This window comes from Eubalaena glacialis, chromosome 3, assembly GCF_028564815.1.
Source record: "Eubalaena glacialis isolate mEubGla1 chromosome 3, mEubGla1.1.hap2.+ XY, whole genome shotgun sequence".
Taxonomy (NCBI): domain Eukaryota; kingdom Metazoa; phylum Chordata; class Mammalia; order Artiodactyla; family Balaenidae; genus Eubalaena; species Eubalaena glacialis.
The window spans coordinates 175,794,574-175,816,836 of record NC_083718.1 but is presented as its reverse complement, the minus strand read 5'-3'; the positions used below and the strand labels follow the sequence as shown (position 1 = coordinate 175,816,836).

The 22,263-nt window shown below is 34.8% G+C and overlaps 1 protein-coding gene across 1 annotated transcript in view; it reads left to right on the top strand.

Moving 5' to 3' along the window:
- The window catches only part of CLIC4 (chloride intracellular channel 4), a 91,493-nt gene extending 69,784 nt beyond the window's left edge, over positions 1–21,709 (top strand). The window contains exons 4-6 of the mRNA XM_061184713.1: positions 2,569–2,675; positions 17,280–17,461; positions 18,172–21,709. Of these exons, the coding sequence (XP_061040696.1) occupies positions 2,569–2,675; positions 17,280–17,461; positions 18,172–18,336 (454 nt within the window). The 3' untranslated portion in view covers positions 18,337–21,709. The remainder of the gene's footprint in view (positions 1–2,568; positions 2,676–17,279; positions 17,462–18,171) is intronic.
- Positions 21,710–22,263: the final 554 nt, after the last annotated feature.

Sequence of the window (22,263 nt, the reverse complement as noted above, 5' to 3'; positions counted from 1 at the left end):
ATTTGCCTTCCTTTTGTTAAATGTTTAAGTGAATGCTCATAATAATTGAAAAGTATTGCTTTATCAAGCAGTTTGCTAAAACTAATAATGAATTATTAAAATCCAGTGTTTGGGGGGAATGCAAAAAAAAGTTGACAGCTGATTTTGGACCTACCAGTTTAGCATTTGATTTATCTTTTAGAACTTGATCTTTAATAAAACAAAAACAAAACAACACTGGACCTGGGGACAGGAGATGTGAGTTTCAGTTTGACAATACTTTTAACTAGTCCAGTGATTTTGGGGCCAAGTATGTAAGCTTTCTGGAATATAATTTCCTTTTAGGCAAAATGAGAGATTGAGGTGAGTGGTCTCTTGTAACTATAGTATTGTATGCATTAAATTAATAGTACAAATTTAATTGTCTTGGAGGAGAAGAATAGGACATGTTTAACCTGCTTTAGAGAACACTGTTTTTCTTAAGAATTGTAATAGCATCTATTTCCATATGAATAAAGGATATGCTGATTGCAGGTCTTTTAATTTTTACCTGTTCATTAAAACAGATCTCTAGTAAGCATGCTTCTATGTGTTGATCATTACAACCCCAGTACTTAGTACAATTCCTGACACATAGTAGATACTTAATAATTAGAATAAATGAATATATGCATGAATAATGAATATATAAATTATCTGTAATTCAAGCCTACCTTTCTATAAGTTATTATGAGAATTATGAAGTTTACTTCATTAGAAAAAGTTGGTACTGCTAAATATTGGTTGGGGAAAAGAAGAGTAAATTTGGACTTGGCTAGAGGAAGTCATAGATATATTGAAGAGGCACTTCAATATATTTTGTTCCTTGCACTATTTTTTGTTTGGAATGAGTCAATGAAGGTACTGTATTATAAGCGGTGGAAACATTTAAATTAGAGGCTGGTTGTTTTCATAGTCAAGGGAAATCCAGGAATGTTGAAGCTGGAATTAACTGTTTCAGCTCAGGCAGGGAAAAAAAAAAGAGAGAGAAGGTAAAGTTTTCTATAGTTAGCAGGAAAAAAAATACATATTATATATATACACACACACATATATATAATATACACACACAGGTGTATAATTTTCACACACAGGTGAAATTTATTTACTATAATCATTCACTGAAAAGCTCGTTATATAATTAATTTCATTTCTAATTATGAAGAACTCTTTAAGCTTAAAAATAGATATTAAACAGAAAAATAACTTGAGCATGTTGGTATTCAATAGATATTTTATATTCTCCTTACCAACATAGTACTATGTCTAATTTAGAAGATATATCTTTTCTTGAATTTAAAATGGTAAACGTAAAAGATATGAATATAAAAACTAACCTGAAACTACAGCTTACAACTGAACAAATTTTTTTCTAAAAATACCTCACTTTCATTTTTAATTTAAAGAAAAGTAGTAAGACAGCATCTTAAAATATATGAATAAATCTAAACTAGTTCAATGTAAGATTTTTTCCGTAGTCTTACCGGCCCCCAGCCCGTTTTGCAGGGCTTTTAAGCTGATCAGTCTTCCCTAAAATGTGCTCAGAGTCTGAACTTCTGTAGTCCTGACTCCTTGGAGCTGATACAAGCTCTGCTGAAGGGAGAAGTAAAGAATTGGGCTTTTTCACATGTATTTTCCAATTTGAGGAAGAAATAAACATTGGGTATGTGTGTTTGAAAATTTAAGTATAAGAAATACACATTTGTGTGTTTTTTTTTAAAAAAGCTGTTGTGTTAATGAATGTCTTTTCTCAAAGTAGAAAGACTTTGTAACAACACAACAGAGCACTTGTTAGCAAAATTCCTGATGTCTTATTTTTCTGTTGTTCATTGTCACCCTTACAATATTTAATATATGGGAGGTTTTGGAAAATCCTGAGTGTAGGAAAGTGAATGATCGGCCTCCTGCTGTTTTTGTCCTTAACCTAAGCTTGGACAGCTTAGACTCTTTTCCTACTGTCAGGGTTCTGTGGTACTGCTATGCATGGCTGGCTCAGTGTGTGGCATACCAAAGATCTGTCTGTTTGGTATTCCTATTTGAGAAAGCGCTACAGTTGAAATGTGGCTAGTGTAACTGAGGAAATGAATTTTAACTTTATTATGATTAATTTAAATTCATATTCAGATAACCACAAGTCACTAATGGCTACCATCTTGGACAATTCAGATATATAATATTTCCATCATCACAGAACGTTCTCTTGGACAGCTGTGCTCTAGAGTTCTCTTTCTAAGACGCCCATGGGCTTGGCACAAGTCTCTGAACAAGTAGACTGTTTCCCCAGCATTCTAATTTATAAAATGGAGGTGGAGTGTGGATGAGCTTTGGTTGCCAAGAATATTAATATGTGAACAAAAACACTGTGTAGAACTTTGTTTCCTAAGGAAAAAACACATCTTAAAAATATCATGGAAAACAGATGATAGCATTTCTTAGAGTAATAACTGTTAAAAGATGTCTCGTAACTGCTAGCACAATGGCTTGATTGAGAGAATTTATGCTAATGTATCTTTGGAGGATCTATAATCCGTTATTACATTTTTCATTTAGGTACTTAAAGCTTTCACCAAAACACCCAGAATCAAATACTGCTGGAATGGACATCTTTGCCAAATTCTCTGCGTATATCAAGAATTCAAGGCCAGAGGCTAATGAAGGTAAAAAAACCAAATGATTGAATTAACACTGTAGAACAATTCCCCCCGCCCCGCAAAAATACCCCAAAACAAAACAAAAACAGGAACAAAGACCAAAAATCCCTATTATGACAGTGATTATAAATGATTACTTTGGAGGCCAGACATTCCCATAAGTATCAAAAACTGGCTTTCAGAGTTGATCAGAGATTTGAGGATAAAGCAGGGTAAGTCCTTAAATTGCTTTTTTCTCTGTTTCTTGCTAGTGGGACCGTGCCTGGCATAAAGTAGATGTGTGATAAAATGTTTATTGAATAAATTTGTTTTCATATTCTTTTGAGAAGTTACCACGAAGGGAGCTATACAGAAAACTGCAGTGCCTCAGAAACAGTGGACTGGGTGGCTGTGGTTGTTGGAATAGATGGATGTAGCATAGTTTAAACTGTTCCCAAATCTTTGTTTATTATCCGTACCAGCAACCTGAAGTCAGCCTGGGTGGATTTTTGTGCTAATTACCCTTAAGAGCAGTTTTTGGAGTTGCTCTAAGAGAGATTTGGACTCACCAGTCTTCCAAATTTCTCCATATCCTAAAATTAAGATTTTAGTTTCAAGTCATATTTTCATGGTGAGAATTGTTTAGGTAGTACAGATGCAACTTCCTTCTTTTATTTATTAAAGGACACTATCTTATTATTTCATTTACCAAACTTACATTAGTAAAGGGAAGCCTCTTAGAAAGAGGTCCCATTTAATGAACCTTGTCTTAACGACACCATTCAGTCATTTCCCCTTTTCTTCTCTTTGGGGTATTAAGCATTGTTCTTCCTGGGGAAAACTATATAGAGAGAGCATTAGTGTTTAATTAAAAGTAACAATAATAACCAAAGAGCCAACTCCTGAAGACACTATAATCCATCATAATTTTAGACTCTTTGGTAGCTTGGGTGGGTTTCTTTGGGTAGAGTTTATGGCAGCAAATGAGCAAGAATACCAAAGGGGAAAAAATATCAGTGCTGGTTAAGCAAGAATAAACATCTTTTAAAAAATTGAAACATTTGCTGATTTCCTTATGTTATTTCAGTGGGTAGATTTCCAAGCTATTCAGGCTTTTATTTTTTCTATAGCGAAGGGAAAAAAGGGAAAACATTAGTGCTCAGGCCTGCCTTATTAAATGTGTTTCAGTAGCTGCCTTAGTTTGGGAGCAATTTTCCTTAGTAATTGGCTTTTTTTTCTGACTACTGTTTCTGTCTGAGAATTTTATATACTCGGTAAACAGTTATACTGGAGCCCCTCCTATCCACAGACAGTATCTTTTCTGTTCTACCCCCCTTCCTGCAGGTGACTGTTCTTTTTACACCCAGATGCTCTTGCTGCATAGTTCTTTGAACTCTCTTAGTTAAAGTCATAATGTTTTTATTTCTCTGTGTGGCTTTTGGAAACTAGAGGGTGGTTGAATTTATTTTGACACTTGGTGGGGAGGAGAGGGAAATAAAATGTGTTTGCTTAAAAAAAAAAACAAACCAATTGCTTTGAGGGATGGGATGGGGGTAGAGAATAGGGGAGAAAGTGACTCATTTAAGTATAACTTTGTATTCTATTTTTTCCTATCAATTTGTTACTGTCTTAAGTAGCCACCTACACTTGCTGTTCTTAGAATGCTGTAACCAATAAGAACAAACAACATAATGGATTACACAGTGCAGAACTTAGAAGGCTTTTTACATTAAATTACCTATTGGTAAATAAGAATTCCAGTTACCAAGCAACTTCCCCCCACAGTGGCCTGTCACTGCCATGAGACTTTAGAAAACAGTATTCCAAATCACTTTGGAGCTTAAGGGGTCTCCCTTATGTATATTTGTTGCAGGTCTCTTATCTGTCTGTTTAGTGCAATTAAATGCCTTAAATAAGCCTTAGTCATCCACCTCCTAATTCCCCCAAACAATAAACAACTTACATGTAGATGGATTTGTCATTTTACATGGTAAATCAGAGTAGGCAAGCCCTTGATTAGTTTTAAAAACCTGTTAAATGTTTTACAAAATCCAATGTGTTTGGACAATTTTAAGACCTTTTAAGAGCTAATTCTAAGTAAGGGATTAGATGCCTAGATGCTACAGCAATTGGGCTAGTGAAAGTGAAAGAGAAGGGCCAATGCTTATATTGGGGTACAAAGTAAGCAAATGTGATTTAAAGAATAAAATAAATAAAAGGAAACATAGATAGATAGATAGATAGATAAAACATATAATTCTTTCGGTAACATGTCCAAGGTGATTGGGAGTAACAGTTTGTGTTTTTTTTGAAGCATTAAAAGAGAAATTAATGGATAATTCCTTTTATGGGATGGGTTCGTTATGACCTGTCCCAGATCTCCTAAGTTTTTTTCAGTTCTGTGATTTCATTCATTTATATAATTTATTAAGCTCCCAAATGTAACTAATAGATAATTTATTAGTCTGTTGATGTTTATAATATTCTTAAGAGATCAGTGAATTTAGCAGTGATGAAATCTACCATTATAGCCTCCGAGGCATATTTCATAATGTCCCAATTCCCATTTTTAAATGGAGGCAAGGAATCTTTAGATTCTGATTAGTTCCTTTTTATTCAAGATTTATTCTCCCTCCCTACTTGCCTCCCTCTCTCCATCCCTCTCTCTTTCTCTCTCTCTCTCTCCCTCTGGAAAAGTGTGTGGAATCAGAGGATGGTTGTTCATCATTGTAGCAATGAAACTGCATTGGGTATTTAATCATGTTTACATACTTATTACCTCTCCCTGTTTTCCACTGATGTGTTACCTGGCATTTAAAAATTGCTTGTGTAAGATTACCCTCTTATTAAAACTAGCAGTAGCTTTAAAAACTAGCAGTAGTTTTGTCCATGTAAGTGCTCATAATTTTTTTCTTCACTGTAAATTATATTGTTTTTCTACAACAGTAACTGTCTTGTTACATTTAATGCTTTTTGCCTTGCGCTTACTCATTCAAATTATACAAGTAGTAGAATAACGCATGCTTATTGAAGAAGTTAAAATAGTACAGAAATTAATAAAATTTCAGTGCCCCTTCTTAGTTGCATCATATAAACTCTTCCCCAGCAGTTAGTATGTATGCTTCTTTTTTTTCTATGCACACATTGTACTTAAATGTGTATTTATGTATATATATATACATTCTGCAGTTATCTTTATCATGTATTATATGGTAGAAATACTTCCATATCAAAATGTAGATCTACCTGATTTTTTAGAAATGCTGCTTAATATTCCATAATATGGATTTTTAGTTAACTATTTCCTTACTGATAGACATTTAGATTGCCTCAAGTTTTTTATTATGACAAACTGTGCTGCCAGTGAATGTCCTTGTGCTAGATTTCAAATAGGTCAAAAGGTTTTGTTCTCCAGAGCCTATAATAGTTTATATTCCCACTAATGTGAAAGTATTCATTTCCCCACACTTCTGACCCTGGTGTGTTTGTGTGTGTCTGTGTATGAGAGAGAGAGTATGTGTTAATATTTTGATTTTCACAATTAATTTAAAAACTGATTGTATGGCCTCTGTGGTACTTAGTAATTTTTTTGAGAACTTTTGAAATACCTCCTTAGAGATACGGCATTACTATAGTAGGGGTATCAGAGAATAATAGTGCTACTTTTTAATTACAAAAGACAAGGAGCTTAAAAAAAAAAAAAAACTACATTTTTTTTTTAATTAATTAATTTTTTTTGGCTGTGTTGGGTCTTCGTTTCTGTGCGAGGGCTTTCTCTAGTTGTGGCAAGTGGGGGCCACTCTTCATCGCGGTGCACGGGCCTCTCACTATCGCAGCCTCTCTTGTTGCGGAGCACAGGCTCCAGACATGCAGGCTCAGTAGTTGTGGCTCACGGGCCTAGTCAGGAGCTACTTTTTGATGGACTGCTACTGCCTTCTAGTGGTTAATCTTGACATTTTCTTTATCTTAACCAATTTCACATTCCTTTGTGATGGTTTGTCTTTAAAACTTTATTATCTTTTTACCTCGTTTTTATTTGTTTTGTTGTCCATTCATTAGTTTGATACATAAAAATTGTATCAAACTAATTCAGCATTCTTTGTTTTCATTAATATACCCTTTACCCTGACATTCTTAACTATGAAAAATCACTAACACTCTGGTCAAGTACAGCAGTTCAACTTCATTGCAGGTACTTTGCTACGTCCAAAATTATAGAGCAGTAATTGTAATGTTCTGCTAGCTTCTGAATTTTAGTCCATGCCTTACAGCTAGGATCATAAACGTTGTATGTTATAAACCTTGGAAATTTAGGATATTTTATTTCTCTATTGGATACTTTTGAGAGTTAATTCAGGAAAAGGATTAATTTAGAGTAGATCAGAGATCATAAACTTGTTTGCACTTGTTATACCACTCAAGTGCCGTTTGAGACATTATTTCAGTGTTTGAATTCAGTATTATCTTCCTTATAGGTCATGATCCTGTTGATTGTAATCTGATCAAAGAACAAGTCCTTATATCTAATATGTATTTATTCTGTATTCACTGCTTTTGACAGGAAGCATATTGAATCTTTAAAAGTTTGTTCTTTTACAGTCCTGAGATTCTACTATCTCCTTTTTTTCTTTTTAAGTACAACCATGAAAATTTTCCATCATGCCCTGGACTCCTTACTAACGTAGCTGTTTCTCACATTGCATTTTCTTGTTAATTTATAAACTTTACATTTCAGCTGACTGCGTGCATTATTAACAGCTTGTATGTAAGTAATAAAAGGTTATATATATATTTTTTAAAATTTATTTATTTTTATTTATTTATTTTTGGCTGTGTTGGGTCTTCGTTTCTGTGCGAGGGCTTTCTCCAGTTGCGGCGAGTGGGGGCCACTCTTCATCGCGGTGCGCGGGCCTCTCACTGTCGCGGCCCCTCTTGTTGCGGAGCACAGGCTCCAGACGCGCAGGCTCAGTAGTTGTGGCTCACGGGCCCAGTTGCCCCGCGGCATATGGGATCTTCCCGGACCAGGGCTCAAACCCGCGTCCCCTGCACTGGCAGGCAGACTCTCAACCACTGCGCCACCAGGGAAGCCCAAAAGGTTATATTTATTGCCTTTGTATTTTTGATCTTTTATCTTTAAATGGCTTGATTCCCTGTCACTTCCCCAGTTGCAGTTAAGCTCCCCTAACTCCTCAACTTTATTTTACTGGGTTCTATTGGCCTGTTTCTTAACTATTTTCTCTAAGAAATAAACTAGCTTGATCCTGGCTATGGCTAGAGTGACTTCCTATTAATAAAACAGGTAGTTCTTTGATCTTAATCTTGTTGTCTATCACTTGACATAACACATTCCAATTTGTTTGATATTTACCTAGGTAAAAAATGTTACCAGTTCTTTTTTACATTTTTTAAATGGCTACGTGCTCTATAGCAATATGTAGTACCTACCTTATTCTCAGCTTCCCACGAAGATATAAAAGTCAAGTATAAATATCTTCAATCATCTGACTTTAAAAGTGTCTATTCTACATTTTCACCTAATTGCCTTTTGAACTTCCTTCATACATTTATGAAACTCAAAACTCTTATACTTAACTATTGGCCTTTCTCAGTCTGGTCCAGACATAGACCAAGTGTCCACCATATGCTGAGGTAAAGTGCCATGAATATAAGGGGATATGCAGAAGAAGAAGCATAAGACACAGACTTTACCTTCAAAGAACATATAGTACGGTTGGGGAGCAAGAATGATGCATTAATTTTAACAAGAATATGAAGAAAGAAGTTCATGATTTAGTAGACTATCATTTTAATATAAACCAGCCCTGAGTTTAAAAATTTACCAGCTTTAAAAATCTAATAGTAATAGAAAGTACCCATATCAAGGACTGAATACAACTAATACATTTTATGAAACCATTTAAAAACTACAAGGTATTCAGTTATCAGATACTTTAAAATAACTTATATATATTCAAAAGTAAAAGAACAAGGTGAAAATTGCAGCAAAGAACTGGACATTATAAAAAAGAATCAAATGGAAGTTCTAGAATTTAAAAATATAATATCTGAAATTATGAACTCAATAGATGAATTTAACAGAGTAGACAATGATGAGAAAGTATTAGTGAACATGAAGATAGGGCAGAAGGAAATAGCTAATGGAAGCACAGAGAGATAAAAAGACAAAACCAACAAAAAAACAAACCACAGAAAAGAGTGTAAGACATGTGGGGCACAATAAAAAAAGTTTGACATGTGTATAACTGGAATCCCAGAATAAGAGGAAAAAATGGAGTTGAAGCTATGGTTAGATAATTGCCAAGAATTTTCCAAACTGATGAGAGATAACAAGCCATGGAGTCAAGCATTACAAAACCCAAGCAGGACAAATAAAACTATACCTGTATACGTCATAGTCAAATTGCTGAATACCAGAGATAGAATCTTAAAAGTGACAGAGAGAAAGCTCTTCAAAGTAAAAGCAATAAGACTGGGCACTGATTCTTAACAGAAACAGTGGAATCCAGAAGACAGTGTTATGAGATCTTCAAAGAGTTAAAAGAAAACGAATTAGAATTCTGTAAGCTGTGACATACCCTCCAAAAGTGAAAGCAAACACATCCAAATATTTTATTTTTGCCTCAAGATGTGACATTTATGTTTACAGCCCTGGATCCATATACTTGCTGACCAGTCAGCTTTTTCTTACTGCCTCTTCTGTGAGCCTCTAAAATTCACAGTTCAATTTATAATTTCAGGTAGTCATAACAAGTCAAATTCCAAGATGTCAGATCTCCTTTCTTTGATTTTGAGAAAAGGCAAAGTCTCTTCTTTATTTCAGTATCTATAAGATAGGATAATATCTGCCCATCCTATGTCCCATGGCTGCTCTGAGAATCAGTTCTCTTAACATATGTTCACCAAGTTTTTCAACTGAAAAATACTATAAGAATGTAATGATTAATATATTAGTTTTTTATTTATGAATTTTAAACGGTAAAAGCAAAGTAGACATTTTCAAATAAACAAAAACTGAACATTCATCTCAGCAGACTCACACTAAACAAAATACTAAAAGTAGTTTTTCAGGCAGAAGGAAAATGATTTCAGATGAACACCCAGAGATGCAGGAAGGAAGGGAAAGCAAAGAGTAGTATAAATATATTATAAAATATAAATGAATACTGTCTGTATAGAACAGTAGTGTCTTCTGGGATTTAAAATATATGTCAAGGGACTTCCCTGGTGGTGCAGTGGTTAAGAATCTACCTGCCAGTACAGGGGACATGGGTTCAATCCCTGGTCTGGGAAGATATCACATGCCGCAGAGCAACTAAGCCCATGCGCCACAACTACTGAGCCTGCACTCTAGAGCCCACAAGCCACAAGTACTGAGCCTGTGTAGGGCCCGCGTGCTGCAACTACTGAAGCCCGCGTGCCTAGAGAAAGTCCATGCACAGCAATGAAGACCCAACGCAGTCCAAAAAAAAAAAAGTCAAATTAATACACAAAACAATAGTAGCCTGTGAGACAGGAGGGAAATTAAATACAGTTAGAGTGTTCTAAGGTCCTTGCATTATCCTGGAAGTGGTAAAAGTTATAATTAAGCTTTAGTTAAGTCAAGGAAACAAAGTCTAGCAAAAGAATGTGTGATACTGTGATCCAGCAATCCCACTACTGGGCATATACCCAGAGAAAGCCACAATTCAAAAAGACACATGCACCCCAATGTTCATTGCAGCACTATTTACAATAGCCAGGTCATGGAAGCAACCTAAATGCCCATCGACAGATGAATGGATAAAGAAGATGTGGTACATATATAAAATGGAATATTACTCAGCCATAAAAAGGAACGAAATTGGGTCATTTGAGACGTGGATAGATCTAGAGACTGTCATACAGAGTGAAGTAAGTCAGAAAGAGAAAAACAAATATCATATATTAACGCATATATGTGGAACCTAGAAAAATGGTACAGATGAACCGGTTTGCAGGGCAGAAATTGAGACACAGATGTAGAGAACAAACGTATGGACACCAAGGGGGGAAAGCCGCGGGGGCTGGGGATGGTGGTGTGATGAATTGGGCGATTGGGATTGACATGTATGCACTGATGTGTATAAAATTGATGACTAATAAGAACCTGCTGTATAAAAAAATAAATAAAATTCAAAAATTATAAAAAAAAAAAAAGAATGCATGACACACAAGTAGAGGGGGAAATGAATAATAATTAAAAACAACTTAATCCAAAAGAAGGCAAGAAAGAAGAAGAGAACACAGAGCAGGAGGGCAAATAGAAAACAAACGTATGATGGCAGTTCTAAACCAGTTTGTAGTCATTACGTTAAATGTAAATGATTCAAATACTCCAAGTAGAACACAGAGTTTGCTAACTGCATTAAAAATGTGTTGCTTATGTACAAGAGGGAATTCTCTCTCTCCCTCCCTCCCTCCCTCCCTCCTACATTTGAAATAGACACCAATAGATAAATAGACAGACTGATAGGCTGACTGACCCAGGAAAGTTGAATGTAAAATGGTGTAAATACTAACCAAAAGAAAGTTGGCAAAACTATGCTGACATTGCACAAAGTAGACTTTGAGGAAAGAAGCATTGCAAGAGATAATGAAACATGTTTCAGACTGATTTAAAAAGATTAACCTACCAGGAAAATAAAATAATTCTAAATTTGTGTAACCAAATAACTACCCTCAAAATATATAAACCAGATTGACAGAGCTAAAAGAGAAATAAACTAATCCACAATCTCGGTGGGAGATTTTAACTTACTCCCTTAGTAACTGTTAGAATCTGCCAAAAAGAACAATTCAGTGAGAATACAGAAGAATTGAATAACACAATGAACAAATTTAATCTCATTGATATATAAATTTAATCTCACTGTGCCCCACAACTGCAGAATATACCCTTGTTTTTCAAATGCACATGGAACACAAAATTGACTGTAAAGCTGAGCCATAAAGCAAATCTGAAAAATTTTCTAAAAAATGGAAATTGAAATCATATAGAATATTTTCCCTGACCACAAAGAAAAGCTAGATATCAGTAACAAAAGTACAGCTAGAAAATTTCTACATGTTTGAAAATTAAGCAGTGCATTTCTCAATAACCCATGGGTTGAAGAATAACATGATGAAAATATAGCATGTCTAAATTTATACGCTACCACCACTAAAGCTGTGTTCAGAGGAAAATTTATAGCTCTAAATGCATATATTAGAAAAAAGAAGGGACTTCCCTGGCGGTCCAGTGGTTAAAACTTCGTGCTCCCAATGCAGGGGGCCTGGGTTCAATTCCTGGTCAGGGAACTAGATCCCGCATGCCGCAGCTAAAGGATTCTGTGTGCTGCAACAAAGACCTGGTGCAGCCAAATAATGAATGAATGACAAAAAAGAAGAGCTAAAAATTGGTAACCTTAAAGTATCCACCTCAGGAGTTTAGTTAGATCAGCGAATCAAGAAGGTAGAAGGAATGAGATACTAAAAGAGTAGAATTTTATGAAATTGAAAACAAATGTGACAGGATTTGGAAAGCTAAAAGTTAGTTCTTTGAAAAGTCTAATAAGAAAATTGATAAATCCTTGACAAGAAAAATTAAGAAAAGTGAGAGAAGGCAGCAATAACCAATATTAGGAATAAAGGGATTACTACAGATCTTGCATTTAAATGATTTTTGGATATTATGACAATGTTTATAAATTTTTTTTAAAAATTTATTTAATTTATTTTTATATTTGGCTGCGTTGGGTCTTTGTTGCTGCGCGTGGGCTTTCTTTAGTTGCAGTGAGCGGGGGTCAGTCTTCATTGCAGTACACAGACTTCTCATTGCGGTGGCTTCTCTTGTTGCAGAGCACGGGCTCTAGGCATGCGGGCTTCAGTAGTTGTGGCATGCGGGCTCAGTAGTTGTGGCTTGTGGGCTCTAGAGCACAGGTTCAGTAGTTGTGGCGCACAGGCTTAGTTGCTCCGCGGCATGTGGGATCTTCCCGGACCAGGGATCGAACCCGTGTCCCCTGCATTGGCAGGCGGATTCTTAACCCCTGTGCCACCAGGGAAGCCCTATGCTTATAAATTTGAAAACACTATTGCATAAATTTACAGAAAGTACAGTGTAAGAAAATTGTTGCAAGAACGGATTCAAGATGTGAATCATCTTATATCTATAATTAAAAACCATTTCACAAAGATGGCTTCACTGATGGACTCTTCTAAGCATTTGGGAAAGATGTAACATCAGTCTTGCATATACTCTTCCAGGAAACAGAAAAGAGGAAATACTTTCCAACTTGCTTTTTGAGGTCAAACCACACAAAAACATCAAAAGAAAGTAACTTTCAGGCCAGTCTCTCTCAAACATAGATGTAAAAGCCTAAAACAAAATATGCCAAATCCAGCAATATGAAAAAAGATAATGCACATAACCAAGTTGAGTTTAATTCAGGAATGGAAGATTGTTTGGACATTCAAAAATCTATTCGAATTATTACAATAATAGAATGAAAGAAAAATTATGTGATCATTTCAATTGATGCAGAAAAAGTACTTGATAAAATTTAATACTTATGATTAAGATGTTTATTTTTTTAAAATTTGCAAAAAAGATATAGCAAGGAATTTCCTTAATCTGACAGAAAATCTACAGAAAAGTTACAGCAAGGCATCATAATAGGGGAGTAGTGAAAGATTTCCTCTTGAAATTGAGAACTGAAGAAGGATGCTTACTGTCACCACTTCTATTTAGCATTGTACTGGAGGTCTTGGCCAGTGTAATAGGCAAGAAAAAGTAATGAAAGGTATGAGACTTATAAAAGAAGGGATAAATTTGTCATATTCTTAATATAATTGTACATGTAGAAAATCTAAAATAATCTACTGATAAACCATAAGAATAAAAAAAAGTGAATTAGCAGGGTGGTTGCATATGAGGCTATTATAAAAATCAATTGTATTTGTGCATGTTAGCAAGAAACAATAGAAAATGTGATAAAAATATTTATACAATAAAAAATGTCAAATATTTAGGAATAAATTTAACAAAAATGGGCAAGGCCTCTACATAGAAAACAAAAGAAATTGAAATTTCTTTCAATTTCATAAAATAAAAAAATTTTAAAAGAAATGATATTCATAGATTGGGAGACTCAAAATTATAAAGATGCCAGTTTGCAAGTTGGGGTTGTGTTGAATCTATAGATTATTCAAAAGTCCAACAGCACGTGTGTGTGTGTGTGTGTGTGTGTGTAAATTAACATGCTAATTGTACAGTTTATTAGGGAAATGTAAGGAGCCAAGAATAGCCAAGATGATCTTCAAGAAAGATGTGTTTGAAAACTTCCACTACCTGATATCAAGACTTGTTATAAAGGTACAATAGTTAAAACAGTGTGGTATTAACAGAAGGGTAGGCAAATAGAACAGTGGAACAGAATATAGAGTCAAGAAAATATCCCTGTCTCACACCATACACAATCAATTCTAAGTGGATTGTAGATATAAATATGAATGGTAAATAATATATCTTCTAGAATATAATGGAGAATAGCTTCATAATTTGGGAGTAGGTAAGGTTTCTTAAGCTGAACACAAAGTACTGATCATAAAAGAAAAAAAATAAATTGGACTACATTAGGTTTAGTAACAAGTTCATCAAAAGTCACCATTAAGCAAGTGAAAAGGGAGAAGGTATGCATAATACATATAACCACAAAGGATTTGCATCTGCATATATAAAGACTGCAAGTCAGTACAACAGACAGTCCAAGAGAAAAATGAGCAAACAGCACTTTACAAAAAGAGGATATCCAAAGAGTCAATAAATATGAAAATATGTTAAACCGAATTTGTCATACCCAAGAATGGTTAAAATTAAAGAGACCAACAATACCAAATGTTGTTGAAGATGTGAAGTAACTGGAACATCCATACACTGCTGCTTGCTGTGCCGAACTTGGAAAACTGATCACAGTTTCTACTAAACCTGAACACACACATACCCTATAACCTACATCTCCATTTTAAAAAATTGAAAAAAAATTTTTATTGAGGTATCATTGACATATATTAGTTTCAGATGTACTACATGGTTTGATATTTGAATACTATGTGAAATGATGACCACAATAAATCTAGTTAGCATCGATCACCACATGTAGATACAAATTTTTTTTCTTGTGATGAGAACTTTTAAGATTTACAACTCTTAGCAACTTTCAAATATGCAGTACAGTATTATTAACTGTAGTCGCCATGCTATACATTACATCATTTTCACTCCATCCATTTTGCCCACCCCCTGCCTGTGGCAACCACAAATCGGTTCTCTATATCTATGAGCTTGTTTGTTTGTCTGTCTTTTAAGAGTCTACATATAAGTGAGATCATATGGTATTTGTCTTTCTCTGTTTGACTTACTTTACTTAGCATAATGCCCTCAAGTTTCATCTGTGTTGTTGCATATGGTAAGATTTCATTCTTTTTTGTAGCTTAATAATATTCCATTGTATGTGTGTGTGTGTGTATATATATATACACCACATTTTCTTTATCCATTCATTTGTCAGTGGGCACTTAGGTTGTTTCCATATTGGATAAATACCCAGAATTGATATTGCTGGATTACATGGTAGTTCTGTTTTTAATTTTTTGAGGAACCTCCATACTGTTCTCCACAGTGGCTGCACCAATTTACACTCCCATCAACAGTGCCTAAGGGTTCCTTTTTCTCCACATCCTCGCCAACACTTGTTATTTCTTGTCTTTTTGATTATGACCATTCTAACAGGTATGAGATATCTCATCCACAATTCCATTTTTGATTGGAATATGAAGAGATGCACACCAAGAGATTTGCACAAGAATGTTTGTTACACCGTTAGTCATAAGCCCCAACTGTAAACAACACAAATGTCATTAACAGTAGAATGGATATATATTTATTCTATAATCATATAATGAAATGCCGAATAATGACAAAAATGTATTATCTGCCTCACACAACACCATCAGTGATGTTCCTTAGGGTTCTGTCCTAGGACTTCTGCTTCTCCTTCATAGATAATGATGCCTTCAGCGTTCATTTGTGCTTTCAGGACTTACAAATATATTGCCCCAGCCTAGTCTGTTCCAGACTAGAACTCAACTGTCTGTGGACATCGCTGCTCAGATGTCTTATAGACATCTCAAAGTCAGCATATACTGAACTCATCTCCACATTTCCTGAATCTGCTTCTCCTCTAGGAAGGTACATGTCTCAGCAATGGTACCAGCATTCACCCTGGGAATCTTTTGTTGATCAGCTTCTCTATACTACTTTCATTCCCCAAAATATAAACTGAGAGTAGGAACCTTTTATGTTTTATTCAGTAGTGAATTTAACGATGCTTGGAACAAAACTTGGCATGTAGTAGGGTCTCCATTTGTATTTTGTTGAATACTTCTGTCCTCCTTTTTCCATATTCAGTTTGGTTTCCAAGCTCAGTAGGTTTTTATCTCCTAAGTACTTCTAAAATCCTTGTAATGCCTACAGCCCCTACCTAGCTAAGACTACCATCTATTGTCTGGACTACTTTGAAGGGATGAAGGGACGAGTCAGTGGGGCAGTTTGGAAGAAGAGGTATAGGGTTAGGACATTTATGTTGCTGGTGAAATATCTAATATACAGCATGTAAAACTTTGCCTTTTTCTGTGATGGATCCAACTTTATTCAAACATAACTAATATGGAGTGTCACCTCATGATTTTAACTTTCTTTTATGGCCAAGTACTGTACTCATCAGTGTGAACTCATCTATTCTGGGAGTGGGAGGTGAAGGTGAGTGGAGAGGATAAAAGACAAAAAGGGATAAGGGAGGATCTGTCTTTTGTTATTTCATATTCCTTTCTAATGATGTTCCCATCCCCTCTTTGCTAAGGGTCACTAACCTTGACTTTCTAGATATACAGGGTGGCTGCATCCCGCTTCTCTCTGAATTATAGCATATAGTATCTTCATCTATTTTGCTAATGAGGCCTCCAATTCAGATTGTAAATTGAACTTTCTAATCTGACCTCTTTTTCATGTTATTATAAGATAGTGCTATTTTTGGCTTCTTATGTGTATTAAGGCAGTGCAAAAACTTCAGGCTTCTCTGCTTGGAGTGCTTGGATTGGAGTTTCTTAACACAGTTCATGGATATAAATCCAAATATTTTTACGCAAACAGGACTTAAAATTGAGGGCAAGAATCTGTCTCGGCAAGATTTTCTTTCCTAGATTTGAAATAATAGGTTTGCATTTTCTCACCCATTTTTTTTTCCCAGTTCAAATATCAACTGTGTTGGGCCATGATGTGTTTGTATATGGGACATTTAGTTATTAACAAATTTTTATAGATACCACTATCTGAAGTTATCATGCTTGTTTTTATATTTATCTATAATTTTATCTATAAATTTGTTTGTCTTATCTCTCTCCCCCAAGTAAATAAGCTCCATGAGAGCAGGAACCTTGTCTGTTTTGTTCTCCAGTGTCAGAGAAACATTTGACAAATAGTTATTGACTGAAGGAGTAATGCTTCTACTTGGGGCTTGGGTGGTTTTCCTTCTTAGAGTATTTCCATCTTTCTTTCAGCATTGGAGAGGGGTCTCTTGAAAACACTGCAGAAACTGGATGAATATCTGAATTCTCCCCTCCCTGATGAAATTGATGAGAATAGTATGGAGGACATTAAGTTTTCCACACGTAAATTTCTGGATGGCAATGAAATGACACTAGCTGATTGCAACCTGCTGCCCAAACTGCACATTGTCAAGGTAGGCCTGCAGGATGTGGGGCACTATTACACCTAGTATCTGTTTACTAAGACAGCACTTCCTCTGTGTAAAACTTTGCTGATCTTCTGACACAAACTATTTAGCACCCCCCAAATAGTGTAACTTAATGTTGTTCAGGCAATAGTTGAAACACCCTAGGGTTGATTAAATGGAAAATTATGTCTTAAAATCAAGGCATATGAGAAATAGGATTTTTTTTTTCTGTGACTGCATAAAAATTCAAAGATGTAACAGATAACTTTGAAGTGGTGGCTACACTGACTTATAGCATCAAACTTTGTTCTCTGATCACCTGGCTTTTTCTTTTCAAGGCAGAAAATATTTATTGAGCATTTATTGTGTGAAACACTATGCTATATAGGATGGTTGTGCAGTAAAGATCAAGATGAAGAAAAACAGAGATCTAAACTAGTGTGTGTGTGTTTAAAGTATTTATCCAGTGATTATACTTGGCTGTTTCTCTGGATGGCCAAGGCAGGCATTTGCAATGACCATCACACTTCTGGATCTCTGGTGTAGTGTGCAGTCCTTATCATTATTTAAAAGTCTAGTCTAGTTAGAATGAAGGTGACAGACTTTAGGTAGAAGCAGTTTTCAGAGATTCACAGAATTTGTCCTGAAATCAGATATATGTCTGGTTTATAAGACATGGCATATAAATGTTAACTTTTGATCTCTTTGTATTTCAGGTGGTGGCCAAAAAATATCGCAACTTTGATATTCCAAAAGGAATGACCGGCATCTGGAGATACTTAACTAACGCATATAGTAGGGATGAGTTCACCAATACCTGCCCCAGTGATAAGGAGGTTGAAATAGCATATAGTGATGTAGCCAAAAGACTTACCAAATAAAGTAGCACTTACAAGAGAGATGTCTTCACATCTTCCCCTAAGAACATGCTTTTCCTAACAGACTGCTCCTCTTCCTATAAAGTAGAAACTTTATTTTGCACAAACATGCAGTTATTCCAGATTAGGATAAAGGATAGACAAGGTATAGTAGCTATCTTTAAATATATACTCCTAAGCAGTATTATTTTAAAATTCTTTTATCCTGCCTACCTCCCCTACCCCGTATCCTCCTCTCTAATTTGGAGACACTCCATAAAAACTTTTCACTTTAAAGGCAGTTTGCCATCTCTCTAGAGCCCTCACCACTGTCTTACTGTGTATAGATGGCAGAACTTTTGAGGTGCACTGTTTAACTGTTAAAATAGTAATCACAACCTCATCAGGCCCAAACTGGTGCATAATGCACGGTACAAGGAATATTTATGTATTTTTGGAATTTTATAATATTTAGTAAGAGTATATGAAAGGATTGCTACTGTATCAAAATATTCTGTTTCAATTTAGTCTATCCTGGATATGTACTAAAGGATGTTACCACCAGAGAAGAGAGCCTTCTACAGAAAGTCACTACAGATTTTGCTATTTTACTTTGTATGTGGATTTTTACTTTTTCCTAAACACATTTATCCTTCATATCAGTTATAATATCTGACACTATGTAGAAGCTAAAAGTCTAGAGGGAGGAACAATACTTGCAAGATCTTCTTCAAGCCTTTTATGCATATGAGAGAAACCAATGGGCACCTGATACTCTCTGTCTAAATATGTTACTGGTTATATGTATTTTGCCCAGTGCCATTCATTTGGAACATTATTACTTTCTTCCTTTATTTTAAAAATGTTCCTTTTTTAGGTAAGCATTGGCCTTGCTGTTTGTAGATCGTTTGAGCAACACTACATAAACTGATATTTAGTTGATTTAGCTCTAGCAGTACAATGATTAGTAATGTAAAAATTAACCTAAGGAATGTAGTGTGGGTTTGTCAAAATATCAAGTAGAATTTTGTTTCTAAAGCACATTTAATGTGGATAATCTAAAGAATGCATTATCCATCCTATATTAAAAACAAGGTAAAACACATAGATTACCCATTTACTGTTAGACTTTGGGTAGAGGATGGTTCACTTCTTTTGGACTAAATTATAGTTGTCATGGTGACTACATATTGACTGCAGTTTTGCCTAATCTCAATCATTGCACTTCCTTCAATTAAATTTTCCTACAGCCACATTGAGGAATAGCAGTCTTCATGTTTGTTTGTTTCTTAAATTGAAGTCCTAAACCAGGAATTATTTGTGTTGTAACAAGGGAGGATGAACTTGGTGAAAATAAAACAAAAGTTTGCTATGTATTTATTCATTAAAAAAAAAAAAGACTTTCTATGTAATACTCCAGAGACTGTGATTGTGACTATAATAATGTTTTGGTAATTTTTATACCTAACTTGTTTAAGAAATGCTATTTCTCATAGGCTGCTTTTGGAAATTTTAAGTATATTGCTTTAAAATGGCAGTGTTTTCTTCCTATGATATGCTAACATTTAGTAAGCACTGGCTTTATGGAAGCAGCTTGATTTTTTAATAAGCATTCTGCATTTTTTAAATTTATCAGTGATTAGCTTGGTATAGAAAGATAAGAAAAACTTCATATTGTATCCATTTGGCTCAGGGAGATTTCTTTGCTTTACCTTTCTTAGAACTCCTTATTGCTGATCAAAAGTTTGGGTACCCACCTTTTTGTAGTAAAATGTTGGATGATCTTGTTCCAGGAAGAAGCATTATCAGGTTATATATTGAGAAATTCTATAGCAGTAGCTTCCGTGGGTGAATATGTCACCTCTGCACCAATACACAGACAGCCATCTTCACTTTTCACTTACTTTTACAATAGTGGTAACTTGGCATCAGGTGGTATTGAATCTTGCCTCATAGCTTAAAGCACGGAAAAGATTCAAGAGAAGTGGGGGTGTCTATTTCAAGTGAACAGTGGACTAAGTGGTGCAGAGTAGAAGGCTAATGAGGAAAGAGCTACAGTCCTCCAAACGGATGAAAAAACACATTCTGAAACTCAGTTGTGAAGTGTTTTCCACTTTGGATATTTATTCTCTTCTTCTTCTTCTCCTCCTTTTTAAAAATTTATCCCATGATTGTACTTGGCTGTCTCTCTGGATGTCCAAGGAAGGCAGGGTCTATCTGTTATAATTTTGATGAAGGCAGAATTATTTTTCTGTTGAAAGACAGATCTTATTACTTTATCAGGGAAGTTAGATGAGGTTGAGATTGGCAGATGGACAAAAGCTAGTAAGAAAGATGATCCTAGAATATGCTTTTTACCCCATCTTACATTTGTGGAAAGATCATAGCTTCATGTCTTGGGAGATTTGGGACATGAAAGTTTTCATGGCAGTTCATGTAGTATATGGGTTGACACAGTAGAAATCATCTGTTATTATTTCTACAACTACTGAATCATTTTCCCCTTCATTTAAACCCCTTTTGTTCCATTTAAACAAGGAGATTAGAGTCTGAATGAAAGATCTTACTAATTTCCAAGGGATTCTGAGAAATTTTTGTGTTCAACATTTGGAAAGCTGTCTACTATTTCAGTTGATGTAACTTCCCTTTTTAAAAAATGTAGATGCAGATTTTCTATACAGTTCTGTTATTTTCTTTTACTAGGATTGTTGACTTTAGTGATAAAATTCATGTAAGATTTTATTTCTTGGTAACTTTGGTTTATACAAGTACCTTTATTATTATTATTTTTTAATACAACTATCTTTAAACCCTTGAGCAATCTGTATACAATGAAGAGGTTTCTGACATTTATTCTTACACTCAGTTGATTGACTTTAGAATTTAGGCATATTTACTTCTGTTGTTTTGAATCTCTCCAGAGTTGCATGTAGATAGCTTTTATTTCTGTGCATTTAAAATATCCATTTAGAAAATATCTACATGGTAAAAACGAGAAGAAATAGAAATGTATTTTTTCATGAACATTTTGATACACAATTTCATCAAGTTTATTGATTAACCAATTTCGTACACTGGTTATAATCAGTATTTGATTCAAAGAGAGGGAAGCATTCATTATTGTTATACTATATGGTCTTTTTTATTCCATCCTTTACAAATTACTAAGGCTGGGGCTGTCAAAATTATATTTTTATCATGGAAAAAAATTTCAACTCCCCCAAATCATAATGTTGAATGGAATTGGAGTATTTTCTTTAAATTAGTTGAAAAGGAAAATGAAAGCTTATTATAGAATGCTTGTATTTTCTTTTCTCTCTCTGGAACCAGTATATTGCTGGCAGCTATTGTATTAAAAAATAAAGTATATTTTCACTATCATAAAAGGTTCTTTTTTACCCCCTCATGAAAATAAATAACAATTTGGGGTAAAAGTGTTTTACTTGAGACTACTTTTTTTCATGACTGGCGATTCAGCACATTTAGTAGATTAAAGGAGAAAACCCATATGATCATCTCAATAGGTGCATAAAATGATTTATAAAAACTTTCATGCTACCCATTCTTAGTGAAATAGGACCAGAGATTAACTTTTTTTAACCCAGTAAGAGACATCTGCCAAGAACCTACAGCAAATTTCATATATAAATATGAAACAGAAACCCTCTCATTAAAGTCAGAAATAAAACAGAATTGCCTTCTATCACAGCAATTATTCAACTATTTTCCATAGCTGCTTTATTAGAGGCATCCTACACCAATGCAGTAAAATCAGTAAAAAGAATAAGGAATGGAAAAGAGTAGACCAAATGACTTCTTTGCAAATGATGCATATAAAAAAGAAATTCAAAATAACCTACTATTAGAAATAATAAAATTCAGGGACTTCCCTAGTGGCACAGTGGTTAAGAATCCGCCTGCCAATGCAGGGGACATGGGTTCGATCCCTGA